The 27,864-nt window shown below is 39.5% G+C and overlaps 1 protein-coding gene across 1 annotated transcript; it reads left to right on the plus strand.

The window, feature by feature from the left end:
• On the plus strand, positions 1-27,131 carry LOC117427741 (RNA-binding protein, mRNA-processing factor 2a). Its single transcript, XM_034045989.3, has 8 exons — positions 1-415; positions 12,144-12,221; positions 14,316-14,354; positions 15,867-15,929; positions 17,036-17,186; positions 18,976-19,124; positions 25,714-25,786; positions 26,034-27,131. The coding sequence occupies exons 1-7, from the start codon at positions 362-364 to the stop codon at positions 25,777-25,779; spliced, it is 600 nt and encodes a 199-aa protein (XP_033901880.1). The 5' UTR covers positions 1-361; the 3' UTR covers positions 25,780-25,786; positions 26,034-27,131.
• Positions 27,132-27,864: the final 733 nt, after the last annotated feature.

Consider the following 27,864-nt stretch of genomic DNA (forward strand, 5'->3'; position numbering starts at 1 on the left):
TAATTGATGACCAAATTGAAAAGCAGAAGGAGAGAGACCACGGCGCAAACCCCCCCTTTAAATTCCTTTCTTTCTTAATTGAAATTTAGGGCAAACAAGCTTCATGTGAAGAGCTAAGGGGATAAAAGTCTCTTTTTTTTCCTTCTCTCACCGTCACAGTGCACCTCTCCACCTAGATCACCTTTATTTTTCATTTCAATTTTTGTTTTATACTTCCTTGGATATTTTGGCTGAAGCACGGCTTCACTTGGGCACCCCCTTTTCTGAAGTCTTTCACGAAACGGCACCAACTAAGGCACTTCAAGGTGAAAACTTTCTTTTCTTTTTTTTTTCTTGGACCAAGACGCTTAAAAGTTCCACAATGAGTAACCTAAAATCTGACAGCGAGCCTAACAATAACAACGTTGAAGAGGAGGTAAGAATAAATTGCTCTTTTACTTTCGTACAATAAGAAATTATGTCAAGTTTTTGTTTTGTGCGTTTAGATACATGTTAACATTTAGATTGAGTTCAAGGTTTGCGGACTTCCTAAACGGTACCTGTACTGTACGCATCAGTTTCGTGTGTGGGGTCTAATTATTACTATTATTGCGGGGTGAGTTTGGGTACTTGGTTTTAAAGTTTCTGGTTACAGGAGTTGTGTATCTGTCTATATATTGAGAGTACTGTAGCATGGTAAACAATGATATTTAGAGGTCGAAGTTAATGCGTTTTCTATAACTGTATTTAAGTATTGTTTATTTGGAAGGAAGCCCTGCTGCCGAACGACTGCCAGGCGAACTAATTTATACTATTAGGCCTGAATAGTATTGCTGTTTTTTTTTTAACTAAAGTCTTTTTTTGGTTTTAATGCAGTTTTAATGAAACTGCAGACAAAACTGGATACAAATAATGGCAAGCCAGTGGTTCTCATGCAGCGGAGCAGAAAAGTTGAGGGCAAAACATAACGCGCTTCTATCTTTTTGAAACTGAGAAGCGAAACTAAACTTCAGTAAGTAGTGTAACGTATTTAAACAGACAGGAGTGAGATCTCAAACAATTGTTTACAAAGTATAACCGTAATACAGTAGTAAACGCGTGTACTTTTACAATGGGTATCTATTGACGGAATCATACGTGTGCAACATAGATTAATGCATTGTTTTAAACTATTAGACTCCTTTCTCAAGTGGCTTTGTTGCTACTTTTTTAAAACGTTTAACTGCGTGATGCTTTAGTAAATTCAGTTTACATGATCAGTCATGATGCCTGTACATAGGAAACTTGAAACGAAGAATTTTGTTCTGACCTTTTGGCCACACAAAGGCGAGTAGAAAAGGACCATAGTTCATTAATGCAAAAGGAATGCTTCGCCAAGTGGGGCAGCGAGCATTCCTTTGTTTAAACTTCGTCTAGTTGTAATTTCAGGAAGTGAAAGATGAGGTTTGGCATTCCACCTTGTTTTGGCAAGGACTATGCCATTAGGGGGGAATGGGTTCTGTCCTCTGCTAGCGCCTCAAATCAAATTTCTTAAACCTATATACTATGCAACGTTTTGGAACTTTGCAAATGAATGGGTGCTAGGCCAACTACAATAATTTCCTTATTGTATTTAAATAAAATCCCATAAGGGTGGGAACTTTTTTTTTTAAGCAGTGCGAGTTTGGGGTACAGTATTCTTAAAGGGTATTACCCCACGTAGAAATTGGTATCCTGGTGATATCCAATTACTGTGGGCTAATGTTGAAGACCACTGGGCTCCTAAAGAGCCTGTAAACTTAAGTACCCAAATTGAGTAGTTTCACAGTGTAAATCATAGCGAAGGTGAGAGAAATAGTTGGAAATAAGGTGACCAGTTGTCCACTCCATGTACACACTACATAACCGATCTCGAGAACCGTAGGCTACTCGAAACCGTTAATTAATCGAGCTGGGTAATATAAATTTGCTTTGTCAGTAGTTACGTTTTGTTTATGCCCTCTCTCCTATAAAGTAGCTTCTACCTCTGCACAATTTTTTTTATATAAGTTGACTAGTTCAAATCGAGTAGAATTTGCTGGTTAGGTGACAAGATACGGTATATGCGTTTAGTCTGTTTGTTTTGATATAAGAAGATAATGGAACTTTACACCAGCTTCTATGCAAGGTTTTTTATCTATTGCTATACTTTTTTACAAGACATCTGAACATGTCTTGTACAACATTAACAAAATATAGCAACTATAGTTGCGTGACTGCTTGTTCACTGAACAGCAACTGTCCAAATATGTTTTGCACAACAAATTCCAAATAAGGGTATCGGTTTGACTTCAAACGAATACTTCATCTATTATATATGAACTGGGGGGTTGGGTCAATATCTCTACTTTGGCAAGGGCTGTCTGTGTCCTCAATCGCTATTCTTACTTGGCAGGCATGTATGTAGGAACCATGTCTAAAACTACACTGCATGTTTCTATGAGTTCAGTCAAGATTGAGGTCTGCATATTAAATGCTAGCTTTTCTGCAAGTTCTGTATGTAGTATAATGAACTCCAAATAGCAGCAGGTGCTTTGACTCAAGCGGAGTACTGAAGGAGCTAAAGGGCAGTGCCACTGAGGTGTTTTTAGTATTTGAACTGTATTCTAGATGGCTTTGAGGATGTAAAGTGCAATACGTATCTGTTTTTAATTGTGTGTTTTGACTGCTTGATGCTATCCCTGTTTTAAAAAAAAGACTAATCGACATCTGATATTGCAGAGGAATCCATACATAGTGTTCTCTCTCATGAGACCCACTCGTAGATTGTGACTGTTATTATGTTGCAGCCAAGTTTGTGACTTTGATTTTTGGCATTAGGTTGGCTGGTTTATGGAAGCATGCATCTGCACCCAAATTGAGTACCTTTACATTTGTTCTAAAAATATTTGATGGCTACATCCATCCATCTGGTATTCCCTTTGATTAGCGCATCCTAGAATAGCTGTTTCTGTGCAGGGACTGGCTGATGTCCCATCAACATGGAACACAACTGCAGTTTGATTTTGACCCTATTTGAATCCTGTCTTATACCAGACGGCTACACTTCAATTTCTTGGCTGGTGGTTATGCTTCCTACAAGTTTTGTTGTAGTTCCAGAGCATTTTGGAAGCTTCCATTTTCACAGTACTTGTGTACCGGGTATTTTGCTTTATAGTCGGACGCGCTTTAAGAGACTACTTGTTTTCTGTCTTGCAAGAAGGAGAATGATCTTTATCATGGAGTACTGAGCATGCCCAAGACGAAGTGGCGCTGCAGGGGTAGCTCCTATTCAATCACCATGTTTTGCTGTAATGTAGAGGCTTAAAGGTGTTTGTTTTTTTGTTTTTTGAAAATCAAATTAAGCTGGGCCTCTGTACCAGCATGAAAAGGATCTCTTTTTGGCCAGGCTGTAATTGAATCATTTTTTATTTTGGTAGGGTGAGATGTAGCACAAGTTTTTTGTGAAGTTCAGAGCTTTTATTTATTTTTATATTTGCAGTGGCCAGGCATATGAGATTTTTTTTAAAGTTGTAAAAGTTCTCCCAGGAGTTTGCCATTATCCTTTTAAGCATTTCCCAACTTTCTCATTTCAATGGTATAATATTGCAAACCTGAGATGGTGTGGTAAAAATATACGTTTTAAGACCAAGCTGAGCTCCAGAACGAGGCTTGTGTCTGGCAGTTTGTAAAACCCGAATAGTGTCACTGATGCTGCATCCCCTTGAGTTCTGATGTACAGTAGTCTTGAGCTAAGAACACACCTCGGGAAGCAAGCAAAATGTTCTAAGACTGAGTTCACCACCAGGCACTAATATGAATCAAATATTTATTACTTGTGACACTTGCATCAACATATGAATAGAATAAGAGAAAAGCAATAGGCAAGTAACAAACTATAGAAGTAACTGTCAAACTAAATTAACATGTTAAATGCAGCAGCTCTAGATTGATTAGGAATACCTGTACAGGAGCAATATTCAAGACCTGCACAAAGTTATTTAACAGAATGGTGAAGCGAACAGTAAACACCAAATTACTTGGCGACCTGTGTCATTCCATTTTTTTTTTTCAGGAGCTTGCACAATTTCCAACTTTTAAAAATCGAAACGGCAGTGCATTTCGCAGTTCTTTTTACATGCTGTTTTGTAGCAGAGGTGCGCTCCTGGAATTGGAATACAAAACAAGGTAATGAGATGCCGGTTCTAGAAAGATTAAATAAATAAATTTGTGCCTGAAGACACCCTCGTGATAAATTACACTTTGAAAAGCTTGAATAAGCCATTTGAATTTAAGTGAGTTATCAGGTTACAAAACGGTACAGTATCAGTTGTGAACAAATCTCTAGCGGTGGCAAAAACTTCCTGTTCCTTTTTAGGCTGAGCATTTACATAGAGAGGGGGGGGGGGGGGGGGGGGCTATAGCATATGCAAGAGTTCAATGCTTTGAAACTACATACCTAAAAAGCACCGTCTGTCTGACCTCGACATTGTTGAAATATTGCATGATTTTGGCTGTAACCCAAGTGCAAATTTAAAATTGTACCTTTATGTGCTGGTATTTTAGAACACTAACCAGCCTTTTCTACTCTTGCCTAAATTAGAATCTAGCTTGTTATACAGTGCAGGAGTACAATGAAGCCCGTGTTTAATTAAACAAAGGAGGAACTCTGGAGCGTATTTTTTGCATGAGTTTGGCATTCTAAATGTTAATGGGTTATGAGTAGACATGGTCATGGTTTTTGTTTGCCTTCCAATACATCCCAAGCAATGATGATGTAAATATGAACTTCTCCCACATTATTTACTAAACTGGACATATTACTTTGACTAGACCGCAAGTGAGTTTCGCAATCCTATCTGAGGAAGGACGGTTGCATGGATTGACTGTGCTGTGAATATTGTGCTCTACAGAGGAGTAGTATTTCATGTAGTTATGACAGGGGTTTAGTTGGGAGTGTTAGGTTCAGGGTGTATTGTAAAATGAAGGCTTGACAAGGTTGTGCAGGATGGCTAGTTGGCCATGGCTCAAAGATGATTGTCTCTGATTCCTTCAGGGATGTGGATCATTTTCTTCAAATTATATCTTCTTGAAAAATGTGTGCAGCCTTGTGGGTAATCATGGCAACGGAGATTTGTTTATGGTGGAGTTAACTGGCACATTACATCACTATCTGATTGTAAGGTTTAATTTTGTTGAACATGGTTACTACATCCTATAATAATGCTGAGGCAAAATCATTGGTGGTTTAGTCTGTACAGGGTAAGTTTCAAATTGTATATCTGGAGTTTTACATTTCCAATTCCTGATTAATAGCAATTGTATAACCTTTGTTTGGAATGTATTCTAATTTCTTTCTGCACACAGTACTTAATAGATCCAATATATTCATCAATGCACACTAGCTTATGTGCACTCTGCCACATAGTAGTGCAAGTGTACACCCTTAAGTGACTAAATTGTGCTGCTGGTTTAATCTACACTATAGGCACATTGATTTGTTTAAATTGTATTTTAAATAAACAAAACTTTGCACAACTAAACACAAACTTCTTTTTATAAGCTTATTTAATTCCTAGGCCTATGTTCTAGAAGAAACAAAGATGCTCACAGGGCAAGTGTTAAACGTATTTATTGCAGAGCATATGATCCAGTGTATTTTGGTGTTAAGTGGTAAGACTTTTTGGAAACCTTTGGGGTAAATGCACAGCCACTTCTCTACGTGCACTAGTTTACTTGTACAATTTAAGTGCAAGCAACATCTTCCCTAATCTTTTTTAGTTGTGCTGAATATGCAGCAAGTCTAAATTGTATTTGTGCTTTGAAATTGTTTTGACCTGGTTAACCCTGATGTAATTACAGTGTAGTAATTTGTAGAACAAGTCCTTGGTAATGTAATTTATTCCACATGGTGCAGTTGTGTTCGCTCACTATCTGGAGAAACGTCTTGGATTGTGATGAACCTTAACTGGGAGGAGCAGAGTCTTGAATATATGGAGGTGCCCGTTTGTTCATGCCTGTCAAATGTAACCTGGATACACTGTGGAAATGGGTCATGAATAGGCATGATGCTGACTGAGGCACCTTGGCTTGTTCTGCTTTGGTAGCAAATTGTTTGTTTCTCATCTGCTAGATCAGCCACAGCATGACTGGATCTATCCCAAAGCTAAACAACTTTATGCCATATATATCTATCTGTATCTTGTGTAGTTTTACAAGTGGGGCCTGATCAAGTATGACAAGTGATTTACATTATGTGAAATGGGTTAGACTGTCACAAACTAAACCCTTGCTCAAACTAAAAGATTATCTACATATGGACAACCAGCAGTAGAAACCTGACCTTTTCAAAGTTTGATGTGGGGTGTGTAATTTACGAGCTGCCTGGCTCTTTCGACCAACCAATATTGCAAAATCTCCTCCGCTGGCTGATGCAGGCTTGCACTATGGAACGGTGCAGTACTAAGCAGTGAATGAAGTCCCCATGGGTGTGGACAGACACCCAGTGCCCCCACCATTTGGGAATTTGATTCTTTTGCCCATTTTTAGTCCTTTGGCTGAAATAGTTAAGTGTCATTGTGTAAAAGCTTGTGAACCAGCAATAAATTGACCTGCTGCTAAAAGTTCCCTCTTTCTCGGTTTTACAGCTACACTCGGGGTTGCTTTAAGAAAACACAGCAGGGAGCTTCTTGGTGCAGTTTAGGAGGGGGGGGGGGTGCATTTACTACTTGCATTAAAACTTGTCTCCAACCCCCAGGATAAAGCGTGCATGCATTCATAAATCCTGTTACTCAACAATTCGGCCAATCAAACTTGTGGTCTCTTACTTCTGAAATCCTTGTTTTGAAAGCATTCTTGGCACCCAAATCAACACTACTTTCTTCTGGTCTTGTTTTGTGTGAAGTTGGATGTTGAGCCACATGTCATCACTGATGCTCAGACATGCAGAACACACTCCATAAATAGTAAACCGTGCCATTCCCAGCAGTAAAAGCTAATTGTATTCATTTCTGGAACAAAGGTATTTAATGTAAATGGGATCTCTTCCAGGAGCAACCCGCCCCTTGGTCTCCAGATAATCGCAGCACTTTTTGGTGGGGATAATTGGCTTGGCAAATTAATGTATACCACCCATGGTTTCTTTTTGGAATGTTTTGGTGCCTTTTGGAAGGTAGTACTGTTTTCACTTGCTTTTTATTGGTATATGAAATGTGGTATGGAAATCAATCAAATGGACCACCATCACAAAGTGCTTTACAAGATATTGAGGAATAATGCATAATACGTTAAATACAGGGCGTAGTGCATTAAAAAACCATGCAAATACATTAAATAAGACTAGGTTGTGAATTCTAAACATTGTGGATGCATGTGTCCAGCAGAATTAAGATGGAGTAAAAAAAAAAAAAAAAAAAAAAAAAACTTAACCAATTTCAAGACAGTGGCTAATAAGATACCCGGCTTGGAGCATTAAAAGCAAGAGTGAACAAGTGGGTCTCGAGTTGATTTTTGAAGTGAGCAATTGTGGGAGCTGCACACACTAAAGCTGGGAGAGTTCCATAGTCAGGGCCATGAAGCTAAAAGTGTGCTTTCTCTGTGTGGTGCACTTTTGCTTGGGTATAACCAGCAGGCCCGAGTCGGAGGACCTACGCTTGCGTGCAGGGATATAGTGGGTCAGCAGGTTGAGATACTCTGGACCTGTGTGATGAAGGTCCTTGTAGGCAAGATGGAGAATTTTCAAGTAATCTTGAACTTTACAGGTAGCCAGTCAAGACAGGGGGTAGAGTGTACAAACATCTGGTAAAGATTTTAGCAGCGGCATTTTGAACCAGCTGCAATCGGTTTATGGCACGTGATGGAAGACCATCAGAGTTGCAGTAGTTGAGATGAATGCATGACAGTATCTTTGCTTCTGGGAGGGGAAGGTAGGGATGGACCTTTTGAGATGGTAGGAGCATTTGACTACAGAGGACATTTTGGGCATCAGCGAGGTTACTATCCAGAAGTACACCAAGGCTTCGTACAGTGGGGGAAGGCAGCAGACTGTTAGTTTGTTTGTTTGTTTGTTTGTTTGTTTGTTTGTTTCAAAGGTTCAAAGAAGCAATATTGATATTGAGTTGAGTTTTTGCTCCTGGTAGGTTGTTCAGATTTGTTGGCGTTGAGCTGAAGAAAATTGGCAAACATCCAGGCCTCTGACTTGCATGCAAACATAGAGCCGAACCATGGCAGAGGGACATCCAGGGTCTAGTTTTTGGGTAGAGCTGGGTGTCCTCTGCATAGGAGTGAAACATGAGGCTATATTGGCGGATAAGGTGACCCAAGGGAAGTGTTTAGATGTTGAAAAGCAGGGGACACCGCACGTGACCGGGTTTGCACTGCTCCCATCATAGAAAACTGACTTCATGCGTCCAGATAGGCAAGAGGACAGCCAGGAGAAACGGGTTCCAGAGATCACTGCATACTTCTGAAAGTGGTCAAGAAGAATGCTATGATGTATGGTATCAAAAGCAGCAGTTAGGTCAAGGAGAATAAGGACAAAAGGTAGCATCAGCAATGAGCAGGAGATAATTTACAATCCGGAGCAGAGCAGTTCCGGTACTGTGATATGGCCGGAAGCCAGACTGCAGAGATTCAAGCAGATTATCTGCGAGATGTTTATTCCGCACTGATGTTACTCGGGCAGCAGGAACCAGGCCCGAGACAAGGGATAGGTTGAGTGTGCGTAATGGAAGGAGCAAGATCAGAAGCACACAGGCAAGATTTGTTGGCCAGGGGTCCAAGGGGCACGTGGCAGTAGCTGATTTCAACAAAAGGCTGGAGACATCAGTAATGGAGAGAAGGAAGAGAAAGCAGGAGGGGCAATCGGAGGAGAGTCAAGGTGGTCAACTGCTATATTGGGTTTGTGGCAGGAGAGCGTAGAATAAATGGTGTTGATTTATTGTTCCGAAAGGGGAGAAATCCTTACAGGGAAGAGGAGGATGAATGGGAGATGGATTTATGGATGGCTGGATGCAGGATTTGGTCAATGGTTTTGAAGAGTATTTATTTGGTTTACTGTGTCCCAGAAGTTCTGAGAAGTGCTTCACACTGTTGGCAGCGAGCGCACGTCTGTAGCTAATGAGGTGACCGGTCCGAATCTCTCTAACTGAAATCAACAATCAAGATGCCTTGTCTGTCTGGTTTTAAATGGTATGTATCCCCATATACATTCCACAAAATTAAGTGGAATTGGACTAATGAATGGGTCATTCATGTTTTGTAACCTGACTGATGGCATAAGCACTTTGCCATTTGTAAAGTACAAATTGCTTTTCTAGGTTATAAAAGCATTAAGGGGTAGATCTTAATTTGCCAACAAATGCTATAATTTGCTGCCTTCTAAAATGTGTATCCTCCAGCTTGAACACTTGCTAGCTGGTGTCCAGTTGGTTGCTTCAGATGAAAGGGGCGGCCCATAGAAGCCAGGGACACCAGCAGGGCTCACTTTTTACAATTTGTGAATGTGTTGCTGCAGTAACATTAACCTAATTTTTAATGAAGCATTCATAATCTGTAAATTCTCTACAGTCAGTGTGCCTGTCCCTTGTCTTGATCATCAGTGTGTGATCTTGTAGTCTGTAGCCTGTCGTGACACTGATTTTAGTAACTGGTTTGAATGGTTCTAACTGCCTATTGTCCTGTGCTTCAGATGCTGCTGATGGTGGGTTTAGTTTCCAGGTTCAATTCTGAAAGCCAGCAAACTCTTATGCTTTCACAATTCCATAAGCCATGCCTCACAGGATTAGTCTTTTTTATCCAACAACTTACTACTGTATAAATGTTTCCCCTCAATCCCATATGGTCTGGTGTTCTTAAATGTGGACCTTCCCACCCAGTTTCCATTGGAAAGCTCTGCATGACTACCTTCATTTCAGCAAGTCCCCCTCCCCAAGTGGTTTTTTTTTTTGTTTTTTTTTTTTGTTTTTTTTTGTTTTTACTTGCCCCAGTGTCTGCTTGAATAAATGATTGCTTCATGAGATGGTTTAAGGCTTTTTCTGCAGCAATTCTTGCCATTAGTTTACACTAACCGAGTGATCTGTAAGTCTTCTGAGTAGTCCACAACAGTGGTACTCGTACATTTTTGGTGGCCACAGAGTGCAGCCACAAACGGGTCAAACAATAGTGTAAAGTTTGAGATGATGTATAAATACGTCTCCTGCCATGACATTGAGTGAAGACAGATGAGCAGGAATTAGTATGTATTGATTTTACATATTCAGAATTGGTTTTAATTTAAGAATCTTTTTTTTTTATATAAATGTCCCATACATCAATGGGATCCCGTTTTGACTAGCAAGTTAATACAGCTTTAATTACTGGGCTGACTTGATGCATTGTTTTACAATCCTCTGAAGGGAGGGTGGTCAGACAATGTATACTTTTGTTGCAATTGAGCATCTTTTAAAACCTGCTGGTATCTGGAACCTCTTGATTTGTTGCAATTGGGACTATCCTGCAGTATCATTTTAGTAGCGTCCTCAGTACTACCCGCAGGAACATTGCCAGTTAGTGCGCTGCTTTTAGTTCATTGCAATTGCAACAGTGTTGGACTTTTGGCCATGGCTAAGAGTTGCAAACTGGAGTTAAGCACATCCTGGTGAAAAGGCTTTCAATGAAACTTCAACCGGTATTCATAATGACTTGAACACCCTTTTAGCTCAGCCAGTCTGTTAGATGGGCACTGTTAGCTACAGTATGTTTAAGCTACAAGTGGCTATGCATGCAGTCAAGTCGTGTTTTTTTTTTTTTTTTTTTTTTTTTTTTTTTAATTCTCTGTATAGACTTTCCCTTGTTCTACAAATTTACTGTGATTTTAGCCACATCTAATGTAGAATGTATGCGTGTTTAGAGATTAACAAACTGCACGGTTTACACAAGAGGAACATGCTTTCTGTATGATCTCAAAATAAGTTGGTTGGTTGGTACTTGGGTGTTTTGTCAATTGTCATCTTCTTACTTGGGCATTGTAGGTAGACTTTCCTACACCACCTTCCAGACTGCCCCCCCCCCCCCCCCCCAAACTGTTTGCAATTGGTTAAATTTACACATGTACATGTTTTAGTTTTACCTACATGTTTTTTTTTAGCCATTATTGAGTATTTAAAGATTTTAGTGCTGCATTCATTTGCTTTGAAGTTAATTAGTTAGTTTGTTCCTTTATTGTAAATGGCAGTTTAACAGACCTTCTAAACTGTATAAACCTGCCATTTTGAAAGTGTGTTCCTTGCTGGAGGGCTGCATCATACATGGCCTTCTGTCATAGAATTGAAGTTTTCGGTCATTAGCTCTCAAACAAGCTGCAAATAACTTTTCATCAATTCAGTCGGTGCATGCAGTGCCAAAACCTTTTCTAAAGCCTCTCTGGCAGCAAGCACTAGTTCAAAATAACATTTACTCTACGCACCAGAAAGGCCTGCTTGGAAAGTGTGAATTCTTTGGTCATATATGGTTTGTGTATATAAAGTGTTTTGTTTTAATAAATCCAATATGCAATTTGTAGATGGTCTGAACAGGTGTTTAGTTGCAAACATCTGGTTTATCTTGGGCACCATCATTCTTTCCCAAAGAAATGTTTACCCTTTTTGTATTCTACTAAACCTACTGAATTTGTGCTACAGTAGTATTTCTGAAGGCTTAAGTGTTCTGGCTTGAGCAAGACTTGGACTTGAATGTGTAATGGTCAGTCATCCTTGGTATTTAGTATATTGCCTTTTTTGTTTTATTTTGGCAAAGCAGTATCTTTAGAGAAGCCCATACTGTACAGTGTACTGTTGGTTATAATTCCAGAACTATCAATCTGACAAGCTGCTCACTTTACCAATGAAATATTAAGGGCAGCTATTGAGGAAAAGGCCTACCTGATTGTTCAGTGAATGCAAATTTACTCACCCAACAATGGTTAGTCTGAGAAACTATTGCTGACCTTAATGCCTTCAGTTTAAGGCAGGTATAGCATTTGTGTATTTCAGTCTGAACAGTTTTATACTATTGATGTACTTTTTTTTGTTTAAAGAACACTTTTAGCTTTTTTTTTTTTTTTTGCAAAATTGACTTTACAATTCCACATACTCTGGGTTTTTTTTTATTTCTTGTATACAAGCTTTAAATTATTTCTTGTTCTCTTCTAGGTCCGAACTCTCTTTGTCAGCGGCCTACCAGTTGATATCAAACCCCGGGAACTCTACCTGCTCTTTAGACCGTTCAAGGTAAGCCTTAGCTGCTTGGAGTCAAAATGCAAGTGCGGTCTTTAATGACTGGTAACCTGCTTAACAACCAATTGAAATCCGTTGGAGCATTCAAGGCACTTAAAAAAAAAAAAAAAAAAAAAAAAAAAAATTAAATAAATTAAACGTCTGTCTCTACCTAGCACTTGTACGTGAAACCGGTGTATCCTAGAAACATTGAAAACCGGAGTTGTTTTTTTTAAACCATAATAAAATGTGTATTTTCAGTTTCAATCTGTACCATTCAGTTGGTAGCAGCTTGTGTAAATCAAGCGTTAATGGAAGGTATTGTCTTGCAGGATCTACCTATGATAGGTTCTACTGTACATACATTATACTTGAGTTGATTTTGATCAATCCAAAGTATAGGTTGAGCTATTTCTGCTAAAGCTGTTTGCACACTAATGAAGGCACTTATCAAATATCTAAACTTGTTATACCGTAATCTGTTTGTGAATGGATAGTTGTCATGGTGATCACCACTGTCATGTGACCTGTGTGTTGCCATTTATTTGTTTGTCAGTGAGCACAGGACGTTATCGTGACTTGCAGTGCTGCTCAATGTTTATAGTGTATTTGAGCAAAACACCTTGGCATTCGAGACAATGGTATTCAAATATGCCACTGTTTAAGACTACATCCCAGCACAATATCAGGCTTATTGTATAGCAGCTAAAGAACTGAAACGAGTATCAGTTCTGGAGAAGAATTAAACCCAGACTTCATTGATGCTCAGCAGTCCCACTCAACCGTGTAGATGCAAATGATCTTACACATCTCCTTAATGTGCTCGAGGATAGCGGATGTTGCATCAAGTGGCAGTCTCAATGTATAAATAACCAAAATCACAAGTGTTTAAAAGGGAATTTATGAAAAGTGTAGTCCTAAACTAGCAGACTTGTGGAATCAGATACAAAAACAGTCTTGACAGTTGGTTTCACCTCTACCACGGAGCACCTCTGTGCTGTGCTCTCCAATACTGGTTGTCAAACGATTCAGTGGATGGCTGCATCGGTCTAGGCCACGTCATTTTATGGATGCTCAGATACTGGTCATGTGTGAGGCAACTAGTACCTTGTACTGCACCATCTCCATGCAGCCTTGACCACCTGTCTCTTTGTATTGTGAACCATGGCAAGAAAGCACTCCTTGAAATCCATATTGCAGCCTGAATGGTTATCCCTTTTACTACAGTTGCACTTCCAATTTTTAATGACCGTGCTTTTTTTTTTTCCCTTTTCTAAAGCGTACTGTGGACAAGTGCTAATTTTCATGACTGATCTAATGTTACATTGCAAGCTTATTTTGTTTGGACAAATACTCGACTATAAGCAATGTCCTGTAAATTGCATGCAAACACAATTCCTTGCATAGTTGAAGCACACAGACATCGGATTAGTTTAACATTTAATGGTAATTTTGATTTTAAAGTCTTCAAGCCAAGCTGCAGTTGGCATTGCTTGTGTAGAGTAAATTATAACTAGTAACAATTAAGTTAAATAGTATACACTAGTTACTAAATTTTGTAGCGGTTTGATTTCTTTAGCATGAAAGCCCACAGTCAACATTAAGATTTAGATGCCAGAAGCACACTGATAGATGGAAGGTGGGTGTGGGTTGTGTGTGCTTTTTTATAGATATAGATATAGATATAGATTATAGATATATCTAATCTATATATAATTTCCTGCATTCATTTTTAGCCAACCTGGGTTTCATTGACATGGTTGTGATCCAGAGAAAGCTGGATCTGTTGTATCTAACACTTCCTTGACTGACTTGGTTAGTCCAGACGTGTAAAATATAAATATATATATATATTAAAAATATATATATCCTCAAACTGAAGTTCAATGTTACTACATGTTCTCCAATCTAATGCCAGGCACTACTTAAGAGTACTCCAAACCCATATTGTGCAAGACCAACCTTCTTGGCAGTGGCTGGACTGGTATGGAATGTTGACTGAGCTGACATTCTAACTCCATAGTAAACCTAGCCCCTCAAACTGTATTCTGTGTGAACTTTACATGCAAGACTACATGGCTGTTCATTGGATTGATTTTGTTTTCACAGGGTTACGAAGGTTCACTGATTAAGTTAACATCAAAGCAGGTAGGTTGTGTCTTTTTTTTTTTTTGTTTGTTTTTTTCTTCCCCAAGTGAAGGCTCTGGCAGAACTGCATTACCTAAACCATGCATACTGTGCATTTTATAGTTTGTCCATTTGGCTTCACTGTACAATGCCAATTTTTAAGCTCGAGGTATGCAATGATTACTAAAATGTAGCAGTTTTCACCAGTATCATACTTGCATAAAGTGGATCTGTAACACAGTAGGATAAACCCTCCTTGCTGCATGGTCTGCTAATTGAATGAATGTGTTTAAACTGGTTTATGGAAATGTAGTGGTATACAGGAGTAGTTGGATGGAAGCTTAAATCACTGGCTGTTCAATTCCTAGTCTGGGAGTACCCCAGTGTTTAGTAAGGGGGGGGGGGTTTGTCTGTAAATGTTCCAGTGGTCCCATCAGGGGACAGCTGTCTGCAAACCATCAGAACAGGAACATTCTGTGCTTCTGCTCTTAACACTTGTGGATTTGTTTAGTAAAACATTGACGGCTGTAACCCTCCCCGCATTTTAAACCTGCTCAGACCACCTACCTCGGCTAGTGATGCGAGCCGTCCCATTTCATGGCTCTGCTCACGATCACTGAACTGTGCCTGACCCCCGCCCCCACCAAATAAAAACCTTGCACATTTTGTATTTAGTGTTTTGCAGCCAATTTTAAAGTTTTAGGATAACGCTGAAGTTTCCCCATATAAAACTTAACATTAGAAATATTTAATTCACTAATCCAGCTGAAGTGGGGGATCTTGGCCTAGCTCCCAGCATGCATTAGTCATGTTACAAAAGCTCCCCACAACTGTCTCTGCTTGAGAGGCCCAAAAACAAATGGCAAGTTGGCTCTTGCAGCGATGAGGGCCAGACTCATGTCTTGTGCACCTGGCTGTAGCTTGGTGTCGTCCTGTTCATAAGCTCAATTCACAAGCAGTAAAATGTCTTGGTCAGCCCTGTGCCTTGCCTAATGGAGGCTGGATTTACAGAACCACCTACCTAAATTTTATAAACCTTGCTCAGGCATTTTCTAATTATACTGGGACTGTAGCTCAGTTTGTAACTGCTGTACTACCTTTCATAGAACTATAGTCCAGAGCCATAATTGAATGTGCTGTTTGTGTACCGTCTTATAACAGTGCTAGTGGAATGGGATTATGGGGGAAATGGGAGATGTTACCATGCAGTATTAGAACCTGTTTCGCAGTAGAGGGGCAAGTTGTAAAGGGGCAGCACTGTATTGATGTTGGGAGGATTTGTACAGGAAGCCCATAGATCACTTCAACCTTACTTAAGCCTTTTATAACCATGTCAAACACCAGCTGTGTGTTCCCCCTTCATCAGTGTTACTTTTCTTGGTTAGAAAATTGATAGATTTTTTTCAATGGTAGTTAAGGTGCAGTCTTACAGCTAGTCACACTTCATGTGTGTTGCTACCTGCTGGCCTCTTGTGGAGGTGGCAGTTTCAGGAGAGCTAGTACTGTAACAGGTTTTTTTTTCTCTTTTTCCAGCCTGTTGGGTTTGTTACCTTTGACAATCGGACTGGTGCCGAAGCCGCGAAAAATGCATTAAATGTAAGTAAGCAGCGAAGCGACAGTAACCAGATGTGAAAGTACCTCCTGAAATAAGTGGCTTCTGTCTGCGTGTTGCTGAGGGATGAGAGAAATTGGAGATGGATCGGCATAAATGCATTTGATTTTCGGGGTGGTGGGGGCTGTACTAGCTGTAATTAATCATTCTGGACTCTGAAATGTGCTTTATTGGGGGGTCTACATTTGCTTGGAGTAGACTTAAAGTCTTGTGTTTGTTTTTTTGTTTTGACGGTTAACTTCCACCTCCAATAGATTAAAAACCTGATCCAGTGTCTCATATAATATATGGCATTTCATCTTTTTTAAATTTCTCCTAATTTGGATTAATACTGTGGCTATTGAACATGGCTTTGAACATTTTTTTTTTTATATGAAGGGGAAACCTGATTTGGCTACATTTGCAGATCAAGACAAATTGGTTCCGAAGCCTTTTGGTTTAATTGGTTAAATTTTTTTATAACCTGAAATGTGCATTATGATACCATTACTAACTACTCTATTGAAAAATGACAGCTGCTATTGTAGTATACATTTTGTCCTTTTTTACCCATGGTGTCAACCCTATGACCTATTGTACTTGGCTGGAAAGTCTTAAACACATTTTCTAGGTCTTTCACCTAAGAGAAACCGCCTTGCATAATGAATTTGCCTGCTGAAGTAAAATGGGTAGCAGTTATTTTGAATTTGGTTTTGTTTAGGTGTTTGTATGCTTAAACATGTAAAGTAACATGGTCAGAAAATATCGCACAATGCATGTTGGTTTTGGGCTGGTAAAACCAGCTTGAGACATGAAGTGACAGTTTTCTGAACCATATATTGTGTTCAAGTACTACCACCCTTCCCTCAAGCCAGACGTGGATAATGTTCTCTTGAGATGCACTCTTGTCATTTTTAGTCTAAACTGTCATTTCTTTTACACAGGTATGAAAAGACACTTGCGTACAGCCATGTAGATCACCAGAAATGTGCACTTGTAGGGTAGGCTGCACACAGGGCACTACTTAAACTGGGCATTGCCAACACTGCTCCACCATCACCACACGCCACCCCCATCGGCTTCAACCTTTCCCCATGTGTTTCTCCTCTAGGGAATTCGCTTCGACCCAGAGAGCCCACAGACACTGCGATTAGAGTTTGCAAAAGCCAACACAAAGATGGCAAAGAGTAAACTGATGGGAACACCAAACCCCAGTAACATGCACCCTGCTCTGGGAGCACACTTCATTGCACGGGACCCATGTAAGTATACAGCTTGTGCCTAACCCACTTGCCATTTTACACTGCAGCGATCACATGAGCTTACCATATCCAAATGCACCCATGCATGTTCTTTTATCTATGCCTGCTGCTTTTGACAAGGCAATAATTTTGATGGTGCATTAAAATATTATGCAATGGAAACCAATGCATAAATGTCAAGCAACACCTTTTATTGTAGGTTAAAAGGTAATGCATTGATATTGCGCGACCAAGTTAATCACCTCCTGAGACCTGCAAATATTTTAGAAGAATAAGCTATCTCGACTGTTTGATCCCCACATGTGAACCAGCCATGCCATGTTTTCAAAGACACCTTTCAGTACAGAGTGCTGCATGTGCAGTTTACTGGCTGAGTGCAGTGAAATTACTGTTTTGGTGAGGTGTTTAGTGAAAGCTAACACTATACACAGATCAGGTATAGTACCCAAGGCTTATCCCCACTCACTGTTCAGACATCTCCATTATCAACAGTAATGGTGAGAGGTCTGAGGCCTCAGCAACTGACATTGTTGCTGTAAACCAGGAATGAACTCCAGCTTAAGCAGATTGTTATCTTTAGGAGATGGCGGGGGGATTGGACAAACCATCAATTTCTTGTTTTTTTGTAAATGCAATTGGGTTGTTTCACCCGGTAGAGAAGGGAGGGGGGTGTAAGGTGCAAACAAAAAAATAATTTGACTTTAATCCTGCCTCATTTATTTCTTCACTGCTGCTTGGCAATGTGCTTCCAGTAAGTTTTAAAGTGGACAAGGCATTTTTTTGTCAAGAGCGTTTTCAACAAGCTTGTTTTGTTAATGCCTGGCCCAACTATTAAACTAATGGGGTGTTAATTTATTTTTTTTAAATTCATATCCAACTTCCCCCCCCCCCCCCCCCCCCCCCCAAAAGGTTGGCACTACTGTTGTGGGGGGGCAGTGGCTTTACAAAATGGAACCTGTAATGACAACCTCACTAACTGGGTTGACAGTCCAGTTGTCCTAATGTGTGTTGCTCTTTCAGTCTTAGTCTAGGATCCTTCAACCACGCAGATTTTTTTCAAACCAGTCTCTATTTTAATTGAAACTATGGCTTCTATTAAGTAATTGATCTGGTTGGAACAAGGTGCTCTACTCTGGAATGGACAGAGTCAATGTCTTTCAGTTCCAATTGTTGCCTTGTTTCAAAATGTTCCTTAGCACATTGGTAGGCAACTCCTGGTTTTAAGTACTTTTAAAGAGCTGGTTAGGGTGTTTTATTTGGTTCCGTTTAATGGTCTGAACCGTTGGTGCTGAGGTTAGTACAAGTTCTTGAGAGCTATCAGGATCTAGGTATATTAATGCTACATCTGCTGATCCAATGAACCCCACTGCAACTTTGACCCTACAAAATATACATGAAGGGTCTACAAAAATATGAATGAATTATCAAATTTGGCATTCATAAATTCCTCCCTTGTTGTGGAGGAAGGGTGTAATTATGGTAGTTTACCCACCACATGCAGAGTTTCTCCTATCCCTGGGTATGGCATGGTTGCTTTATTGCAAGGCACAAAGCTATTCAAGGCTACCACTTACCCCAAAATGTGGTTGTTTCTTGGGTATTCACTAGTTTTGGAAACTGCTTGGGCATTTTACATGCTATGGTATAGATTAGTGCCCTCCATATTACGGACACTAGTAATTGCGTCCTCCTTGACCAGTCTTCCGTCACTGAAGTAAGGATTGTAAATGTGTCCGAACACTGATTTTTTTTTTTTTTTTTTTTTTTTTTTTTTTAATGCGTGTTTCAGATGACCTGACTGGAGCAGCACTGATCCCTGCATCTCCAGAGGCCTGGGCTCCCTATCCACTGTACACCACTGAGCTGGCCCCTGGTATCCCCCATGCTGCCTTCACTTACCCAGCAGCGGCTGCAGCAGCTGCTGCACTTCACGCTCAGGTAAGGGTCCCGCCCAGCCAGTGTGGACTGGAAGAGCAGCTTTTAGGTATTAGAAACGCTTGAATACACTTTGATATTGTATATTGAGTACTTATCCAAGTTCTTATAAGATTTGTCCTTTTTTTTTCTCTTTCATTTCCCCCCCCCCCCCTCTTATTTGGCTCTATTCAGTCTTCTGGATTTAGATATTCTGGTGAGCTAGAGATGCCAGATCTACCTTTTTAATATAGATGTTGCTGCTCTCCACAAAGCTTTTTTTTTTTTCTTGGCCTCTGTAGAGCAGCAATTGGTCCAAATTCAAGCCTGGGTGGCATGAGCAAACATTCAGTTGAAACATGCCTTTGTTTGACAGTCTGCTTCCCTGTGTTGTGGCTGCAAGTTACGTTTATTTGTATTGCCTCTTGTAAAATCCAGCTATGCTTGAGGGAACGAAACTTTGCTAAGAAACCACACTTTAAAATAATGGAAGCTAATGTCTTGGTTATTGCTGCCCACTACATTTGGGTTATGCATTTACAGGTGGTGGTAACCGTTTACATATGAGGTTAAATATTACACCAGCTTGTACTGGCGCTTAAGGGATTGTTCCCAACTGTACACCATGCTGTTATGTAGTGGTGCTTTTTAAAGGTACAGTGTTCCATTCTTTTGCTTGAGGTAAAACTGAGCTTGCTTGACATGCATACCCCCTGCTGAGGATGGCAGTTTAGTTCAGAGTGAATGTTCCAAGATTCAAGGCTGTGTGCCTGTTCAAACTACCTTGGGTAATGTAAACAACCTCTCTTGGCTAACCATTCCCGGTTTGAGGCACAGGAGGTTCATCTTTGGGGCATCTTGGTAAAACATTAACCCAGAAACCATATTATGGTGTAAAATGTAACACGAGGGACAGTGGCGTTTAAACTGCAGGAATTTAATGCAGACGGTCAATCTGTTTAATGGAGGCCTTCTTGTGATGGCTGTTTTTAGTGCTGTTAAAATTATATATATATATATATATATATATATATATATATATATATAAACAATTGCAGCATTAATCCATGTTCACAATTTTACATGTAGCAGACAGTGAATGTACACATCCTACATTTTGAGACCCTAACTCCAAATTGCCTGAGACATCCTGCAGTTAGTGCTCAAAATAGTCTTCTCACCTAGTTGCAGCAGTATTCATTTAATGAGGTTCACTTTAAAGAGTTAATCAAAGGTGACTGGCTAAGCAAGAGTAGGCCTGTGACCGCATGGATTGATCGCAAACCAGTTTGAAATTGTCGCCTTGGCAACAACCTATTAAAAGCATAAGGTCAAAGATGAAAAGGGTTGACCAAGCATTGCCTTTGCAGAAACTACTTAATTGAGAGGGATTTTCCACCTGATGGCTTTTGGGGATTTTATATCTAATGCAGTTCAATAGTCAGACATGCAGGGACAGGTTTGAAAATGGCTTTCACCATTAATTGATGATCTATAATCACCAATACCTTTGGTCAATGTAGCATGTGGTCTGTCTGTTGAACTGAGTAATTTAGCTTGGTCTGTAATAAACAGTACTACATACAAGACCTAGCCCTTTTTTTTTTTTTTTTTTTTTTTTGGCCTGAATTGTATACAAAAAGCTTCACCTGAGGCATTTTATTTTTAGAAGCACTAACCTTCCCAGTCAGTACAAATCTTAGAAGCTTGCGAGTCCTACAACCAGCCCAGGGTTTTGGAATTGCCTTCAATTGGGTATATTTTAATTGGGAGGTAGGTGTGAGCAATAAATTAACAGGGGTCTAATTAGCCATGTAGGTGTTCATGTGGCAAATGGTGAACCTACAGGCTCCTCCTGACTCCCTTATGACCAGTGAAATTGTCATTAGATTTAGTTGGGGGCCTGATTTTTGCTGGTGCCTGGTTATTTCAATAATGTACCTAAACAAAGGCACCTTGGAAATCCAGGACTGGGTGCAGTACCAGCTTGTTTCTAACCCTATTTAGACAATTTAATAAAGCTTATTTTAAGATTGGGTCAAATCTAGTTGCCCATGTAATAAAGAAGCCATGAGGATTTAATCTCATTAGAGGAAGCAGCTGTAAATGGAACTGAAGAAAAGCACTTGTCTACAAACTAAACAATGCTTTGAAGTGCTGGAGAAAGATCCAAATGACCAGCACAATTGTGCAAACAAATTTCTTTAACTAGCTCATTGATTTGTTGAAGCTCTGCAGATTTACTGCACTTTTAATTTTTTTTTTTTTTTTTTTGTATGGCAATGGAAGGCAATTTAAGAATTTCATGAGCCTCATTTTTTTTTGGGAGTTTAGTGCCAAGACTGTGCGAGGCAATGATTTTAGGGAGGACCTACCAGGGTTGAATTTGTTTTGTAAATGCAATTGATGGGATTACTTTTTTATATTGAATATGTACCGGAAAGATTGCTAGGGGTGGGTAATTGTCAGATTTGGCTTTCCCATTGTTGAGACCCAACTTTCCTAGGGGCGTGGTATCAAAAGCTAGTTGGCCCACTTCCGATATCAGTCTAATTTCCAACTTGAGGTCCTGCAAGGAAGGAAACTCATTTGCCCAAGGCTATTGACAGTTGAAATTCAAAGCCAGGAACTCCTGGCTTGGACCCAGGTGACCAAACTAAAACTGGCATGCAGTACTGCATTCATTATCCCATAGGATTGGTCTGCAGCCAGTTTTGGCAAGTGTCTTATTTACTTGTCAATCCACACAAACAGGAGCTTCTTTGTTTACCTTCCAATGGTAGGAGAGGGGCATGTTGTCAAAGCAGGTGCTCCCAGACACTGCTTGGAAATTGTATCCATTTCATCAAGAACCATTACATATTTGACCAGGAAAATTGGTTTAGCTTTGACTGGGATAAATGTACTGCATAGGCCTATTGAGGCACTGAAGGCTGTGGGTGGAGAGGCAAGCTCCTGTGTCTGCATGAGGGCCAACAGTTGCTGGGAATAGACAGCAGCAGATGAAGTTGGCGTCTCAAAGGAACCATTCTGGTTTTCAGTGAAGGGTTTCACAAGAGGCTTTAATTGCCCCAGAGAAGATCGATATCCCTGGTGACCGATGTAGTGGAGTTTTGCTCTTTTTATAGCCTTCTCATGAGAACCACTTGGCTTGTGATGCAACTAGTCCTGTTTTTTCCACTAACTTTTCAGAGGGATTGAGCTCTGTGGCAAAGTGCCCCCCTGTGTATGTTATATGTTACGTGTTGTGTAAATGTTGGTGTTTAGGCATTGGTACACGGGATATAAGCGGTCTGTGTTTCACGTGTGTGTAAATTGTATATTTGTATTTAGGCACGGGGATGGCACATCACATCACGTGCAAGTAAAAAGTAATATGTGAGCACGGGGAATTGCACTTTAATTAATTCACGTGCAGTTGTACCGAGATTCCAATTGAATGATTGACTAGCAATCGAATCTCGGTACAACTGCATAAAAGCTGCATGTTTTCACTCACTGGGGGTTGGTGTTCGGTGAGTGGAGAACGGGTTAGGAGACGGAGGGTAGTATAAAGTAAAATAATAGTAAAAGAAGCTCACCGTGTTTGTCTGTGTAGTTCGTTTTGTCTGTCTGTTTATTTTGGCTCAAGTGCCGTGTCCTGTTTTGTGTTCTGTTTGTTAAACCTTTTTATTTATTTGTTATTAAACGCTGAGTGCAACCATCGCACTCAGTTTCTCATCATCACCGTCTGTCTGTGTGTTTCTCTCTCTGGTCTGAGTTCCTCCCTGCAGCCGTCTTTGTCACAAGCTCGCATTCACTTTTCACACATTCTACAGTTGGCGTGTCTGGGGTATTCATGTAGATTTATTGTGGCCGAGTACATTAAGGCTGTTTTTGAGAACAGCTTTCTTTTTTTTTTTTTGTTACTCTGTACATTGGTATTTTGAGATCCTAATCTTTGCACAGAAGAATGAAATTAAGCAAGGGTGGGTGGTCATGACAAACGCAAAGGAGCATGTCATTCCTTGAGTTTTTTTGAAGTGCTTGTATCAAATTAATGGGAGGCAACATTTTACGTTGTACAAAGGCCTAGAGATGCTAGTACCCATTAAAAGTGCCCTCCTTTTGTTTTAAGCAATGGTTTCCAGATGTAAACAATTTACATTTGACCCATGAAAAGGATCCATGCTTACAAATATTTAATGTTGGCTCTTAAATGTAATGGAAGTGCCAAATTGCTGGGCTTGCAAGTGGAAGTAGTTCAGACTCGTTCTGGGTGCAAAACTGTATTTGGTTAAACTGACCTAAAGCTTCCATTTGACTTGCGTTGTTGAAGCTGGCCGAACACTGGTATTGGAAATGGCTTTTGCAGAAATATAGGGTAGTTGCATTACATTGTAATTGCAACTGGTGTGTATTCCTAAATCCTTTTTTTGCTTTAATGTTAAGTTGGGTACAACACCTGCATGGAGAAATTAAGCACAGGTTTTTTGAATCCGACTTATTTTTTTGTAAATAAACCCAAGCTCTGCAAATCTACATAATTGCAAAGCCGCACAAGTCTCTGGAGCCATATCTTGCATGGAAGGACCTCACTTTTAAATTGTCAACATTGTGTAAATTTTTTTTTTTTTAAATAGTTGTACATTTAGACCAGATGTGGGTTTTTTTTCTAAATTGATACAGTAGAAGTGCTTGGTGAAACTGTCCCCTTGAAGGCAGGTCTCATGTTTTGAGTTTGTTCAGGAACAGTAAACTCCCACATTGGGGATAGTTTGTGAGACTGGCCCTCTAAGGGGTGGGCACTGAAGTTTAGAATGTAATAAGGGCGCTGCTTCTCTCCAGGGTGGATTGAGGGTCTGCTGTGTGAACAAGGCTTACAAATTAACAGTTTCCTCTGCCTGCATCCGGAGGACTAGTGGTAGGTGGGGGCAGATTAAAGACAGATGTGAGGATGGAGAGGGTAAGAGAAGCTCCTTAAGGATATTGTCATTTGTTTTGGCAGCAGGCCTAACTAAACCCTCTATGCTAGAATTGCTCATGTAACTGATTTAACTCTTTTTGGTATAGCTTTAAATTAGCCTTTTTTTCCCAGAACTGACATTTAACCAAGATGTTTTTGTAGCCTGTCTTCACATGATCTTCCAATCCTATTCAATACTTAAATACAATATCTTTCCAGTAGTAATCCTGCTTTGGAACTAGCTGCAATGCAGTGGTTCTTAACCATTTGTTCTCTGACTGTAGTTCTGTTGACAAATCTTTACCTGTTTGCACAGTGTTAATGTTACATGATTCTAAGGCGGCCAAATTGCATAATTGTATTATAAACAAATTTGTGCATATTGGAATCCAAAGGAGCATGTGTTTATTTTAAGTCTCAGCATTGGTCTCTAGGGGTATAATGATTCATTGTGTAATTTCTTTACATGCAGTAATGCATTGTATAATTGAGGGGAGTATTGTGATGCAAGGCCAAAAGCACTAAAATGCTACTCAACCTTTTGGATGAGATGTTGTAATACATGATCTCCATATCACTTCAACACACTAGTCCATTAACACGTTTCAAAGCAGCCCATGTACAATGATGCATATCGTGATCTGCGTATCAGGATACATTTTGTAGTCCTGTATCGTTGCACCCCTAACCAAGCACTTCCTCCAAAGGAGGAAACCTTTGCTGTGTAAGACCTACCGAATGCTTGGGGTCGGAATTGTGGCAGGTTACTTGAATATACAGGGGAATGAAAGAGCGATGTTCAATAGAGAATTGGTATGTTTTGGCAAGCTGGCTTGCACCATTTAACCTACATTTTTGGCAAGTATCCAGACCAAGTCCAAGCCCTTCATCAGCACTGCCAGCTGTGACTGGCATTTGTAACACTGCAATGAAGTAAGACCTGTTCAACGTTTTTTGCTATATTCTATTTTGTAAATCTCCCTGAAGTTGAGCGTACAGCCTGGTGCCTGGCTTTAAAGATATTCACACTCGCACGCTAGCTCTGTCCTCTGACTCTGAGCTGACTAGCATTAGATGTTCCATATTTGTGAAACTCGCTTTGCAAAGGATTTTGTATTTTTTTGTAAAGCTTGTTATGTTTTTGGTCATACTGTATTTGTCTTATTTACTGCCTGAGCTATCTGGGCAGGGGCAGGGAAGTAGACTGGCTTAAGATGTATTACATTGGTTAATCCTGAAATGACTCTTGGTTTACCTGAGGCCAGAATAGGGATGAGATTAGCTGTAAATGTACAATGGTGATCCCAAAGTGCAGTCCTTTTGGTTCCAAAAAGTAGATTGTGTAAAGCATTCTCTACATTACAGCATTTTCAGCGTAGGCAGTTTTTGTTTCTTCCCTGCTGTGGGTTTGAATAACTGTACATTTCAGTTACACTAGAAACTCACTTTTGCTACAGCTCTCGTCTCATTTGCTATTTGACCATTGGGGCACCAATTTTATCTACGCATTACGAAAGATTTAACAGAAAGGGGGGGGGACCAGCGAGATTGCTAGTATTATGGTTGGGGTACTTTTTTTTTTTTTTTAAATGCATATTTTGGATTTGATTTTCAAGGTTTGGGTAAGGGGTGCACATGTGCTTATCTACTTGTCAAATATTGTTTCAGATGCGCTGGTATCCTTCTCCATCTGACACTAGCCAGCAAGGATGGAAGTCTCGTCAGTTTTGTTAAGTATTTAGTAAGTATCCTTTTAGTAAGTATCATCTTCCGTAATTACAAGACCGTGGACTGGGGGAGTAGTTTTGTGTCACTGCCAAGTCTGGTGGGACTCAAAGTAGCCTGGATGGTAAATGTATTTCCTTTGTTTTGCATTTGATAAGGGCTTGTGACGCCCTTTTTATTTAATAGGGTTCTTTTAAAAGAATAGTTCCATTTTGAAATCATACAATCCATTAACCTGTTATCCTTTCTCCTTTTCATTTCAGATACCATTCAGGACCTGAATATTTTGTGTTCTCCCATTTTTCTGTGGAGTGATGTGACAGGTTGTACTGGGCTATATTAATTTAATCAGGTTTATTTAATGGACAAATGTGCATTAGCAACTCCTATTCCAACTTTTTTCCTTTTTGAAGAATCTAAAGGACTTTAAACCTGTGGACTACAAGTTTGAAGCTGAGGCCTATTTGGAGTTTTCATGGTACAAGCGCTGCACTTCAAAACTCTGTGCAAGGCCAAAAATCAATTGCAGAAATGGACTTGTTGCTGAAAAAATAATTTAAAAAATGTAAATGATATAGCTGCTCTTTGGAGAAAAAAAAAAAAAAACCTCAAGACAATCAATGTGCATGTTGAAGTTTCTGGCATGAATTAGATTGCGAAGTTTTGTGTATCCTTGTTTTATAGTGCTTGTGTTGCCATAGCAACAGGTCTCTGCCTAGTCAATTCTTTGTTTTACTGTATCTTTTGGTCTCTCACCTGAATTTTGGCTTGAGTTGCTTACAATGAATGTTACTTTCAAGATAGAGGCCAACTTCTGGTTATTGGAGTTTTTTTGTTCAAAATGGACAACATTATGCACTGGGTTTTATGATCTTGACAGATGAATCCTGCTTAGGATGTAGGCTATTTTTTTATTTTATTTTTTTCCCTTTCAATGACCCAGCTTCTACAGATCTACATAAATCCATGTCTGAACCAGTCTTGCCAAAATATCAACTATCTGTTCGGAGAATATTTGAACAAATGAGTACAAGTATTTTTGTACTTAATTGTATAATGAAATATTTATGCATCATTTTTGTGCAATTAAATAAGTAATCTGTATTAGTTTAATGTCTAGTTTTTAGTTGATTTATACATTTTTTTTGAAAGATGCCGATTTCTATCTATCCTGTTTGACGTAGTTTATAAGAAGTGCAATTGTATATGTATCCATTTTGTTTTTGGCTTGGTGTTAAATACTAAAGTGTTCTATGAAGGTGGCTGAAATGTTCATTTAAAGGATTGCTGACGTAAGATTGCTGTAAAATAGCTGATCTATGAGGATGTGAAACTGGATAATAAAGAGATATAAAAGCTAATGTTGTGATGTATTTGGGTAGGGGTTGACGAAGAAAACCCTAACATTATCTAATCCCTTTGGTATCCTTTTGTAACTTGAATGAAATAACAATTCCAGTGGTGCTGGAGAAACCCATAACAAAGAGTAAGTTTTACATGAACAATGGAAGTTTCAGAATTAATTCACTACAATGTAACACCCCTAATGTGTGTTTTTGTATCTCCTGGACAGTTTTTCAGGAACCGCAATTTGTTCATCGCTTAGTAAATCGATGCAAACTCTGCTTTTTACATTTGTTTGAACCATTGTTCAAACAAGCATACAGGCCACGTATGTTTTCAAAACAGATAGATGGCAAAAATAACTTTTTTTTTTTTTTTCTGTTCCTGGTTCACAATCCTTTTTTGTATTTGGTGGTTTTAAATTAGGGTGTGTTCACACTGGGTCAGTTTAGAGACTAAAAGCAATGGGAAGGAGATTTAAGCAAATCCCTAATACGTTCTTTATAATCAAGAGAGGTTATCAAATTCCATTGAGCCATGAAGTGTTCCAGGTTTTTGGAGTTCAAGAAATAGCCAGTTCTCCCAATCGTGTCCATATCCTTGGGACTACCAGAATAATGATCGCAAACTATAGCCAGTATTGACCTTTTTGACCAAAGTATTAAGAATTGGGAACCATACCTTGTAATAACTTTAAAGCAATACCAGTGATTTTAAGCCTTTGATTTTTAAATATACACATGGCAGTCA

This window comes from Acipenser ruthenus, chromosome 21, assembly GCF_902713425.1.
Source record: "Acipenser ruthenus chromosome 21, fAciRut3.2 maternal haplotype, whole genome shotgun sequence".
NCBI classification, from domain to species: Eukaryota; Metazoa; Chordata; class Actinopteri; order Acipenseriformes; family Acipenseridae; genus Acipenser; species Acipenser ruthenus.

Coding starts and splice junctions, on each gene's coding strand:
- LOC117427741 (XM_034045989.3), top strand. CDS start 362: ATGAGTAACCTAAAATCTGACAGCGAGCCTAACAATAACAACGTTGAA. Junction 416..12,143: donor ATAACAACGTTGAAGAGGAG/GTAAGAATAAAT, acceptor GTTCTCTTCTAG/GTCCGAACTCTCTTTGTCAG. Junction 19,125..25,713: donor CTGCTGCACTTCACGCTCAG/GTAAGGGTCCCG, acceptor ATATTGTTTCAG/ATGCGCTGGTATCCTTCTCC.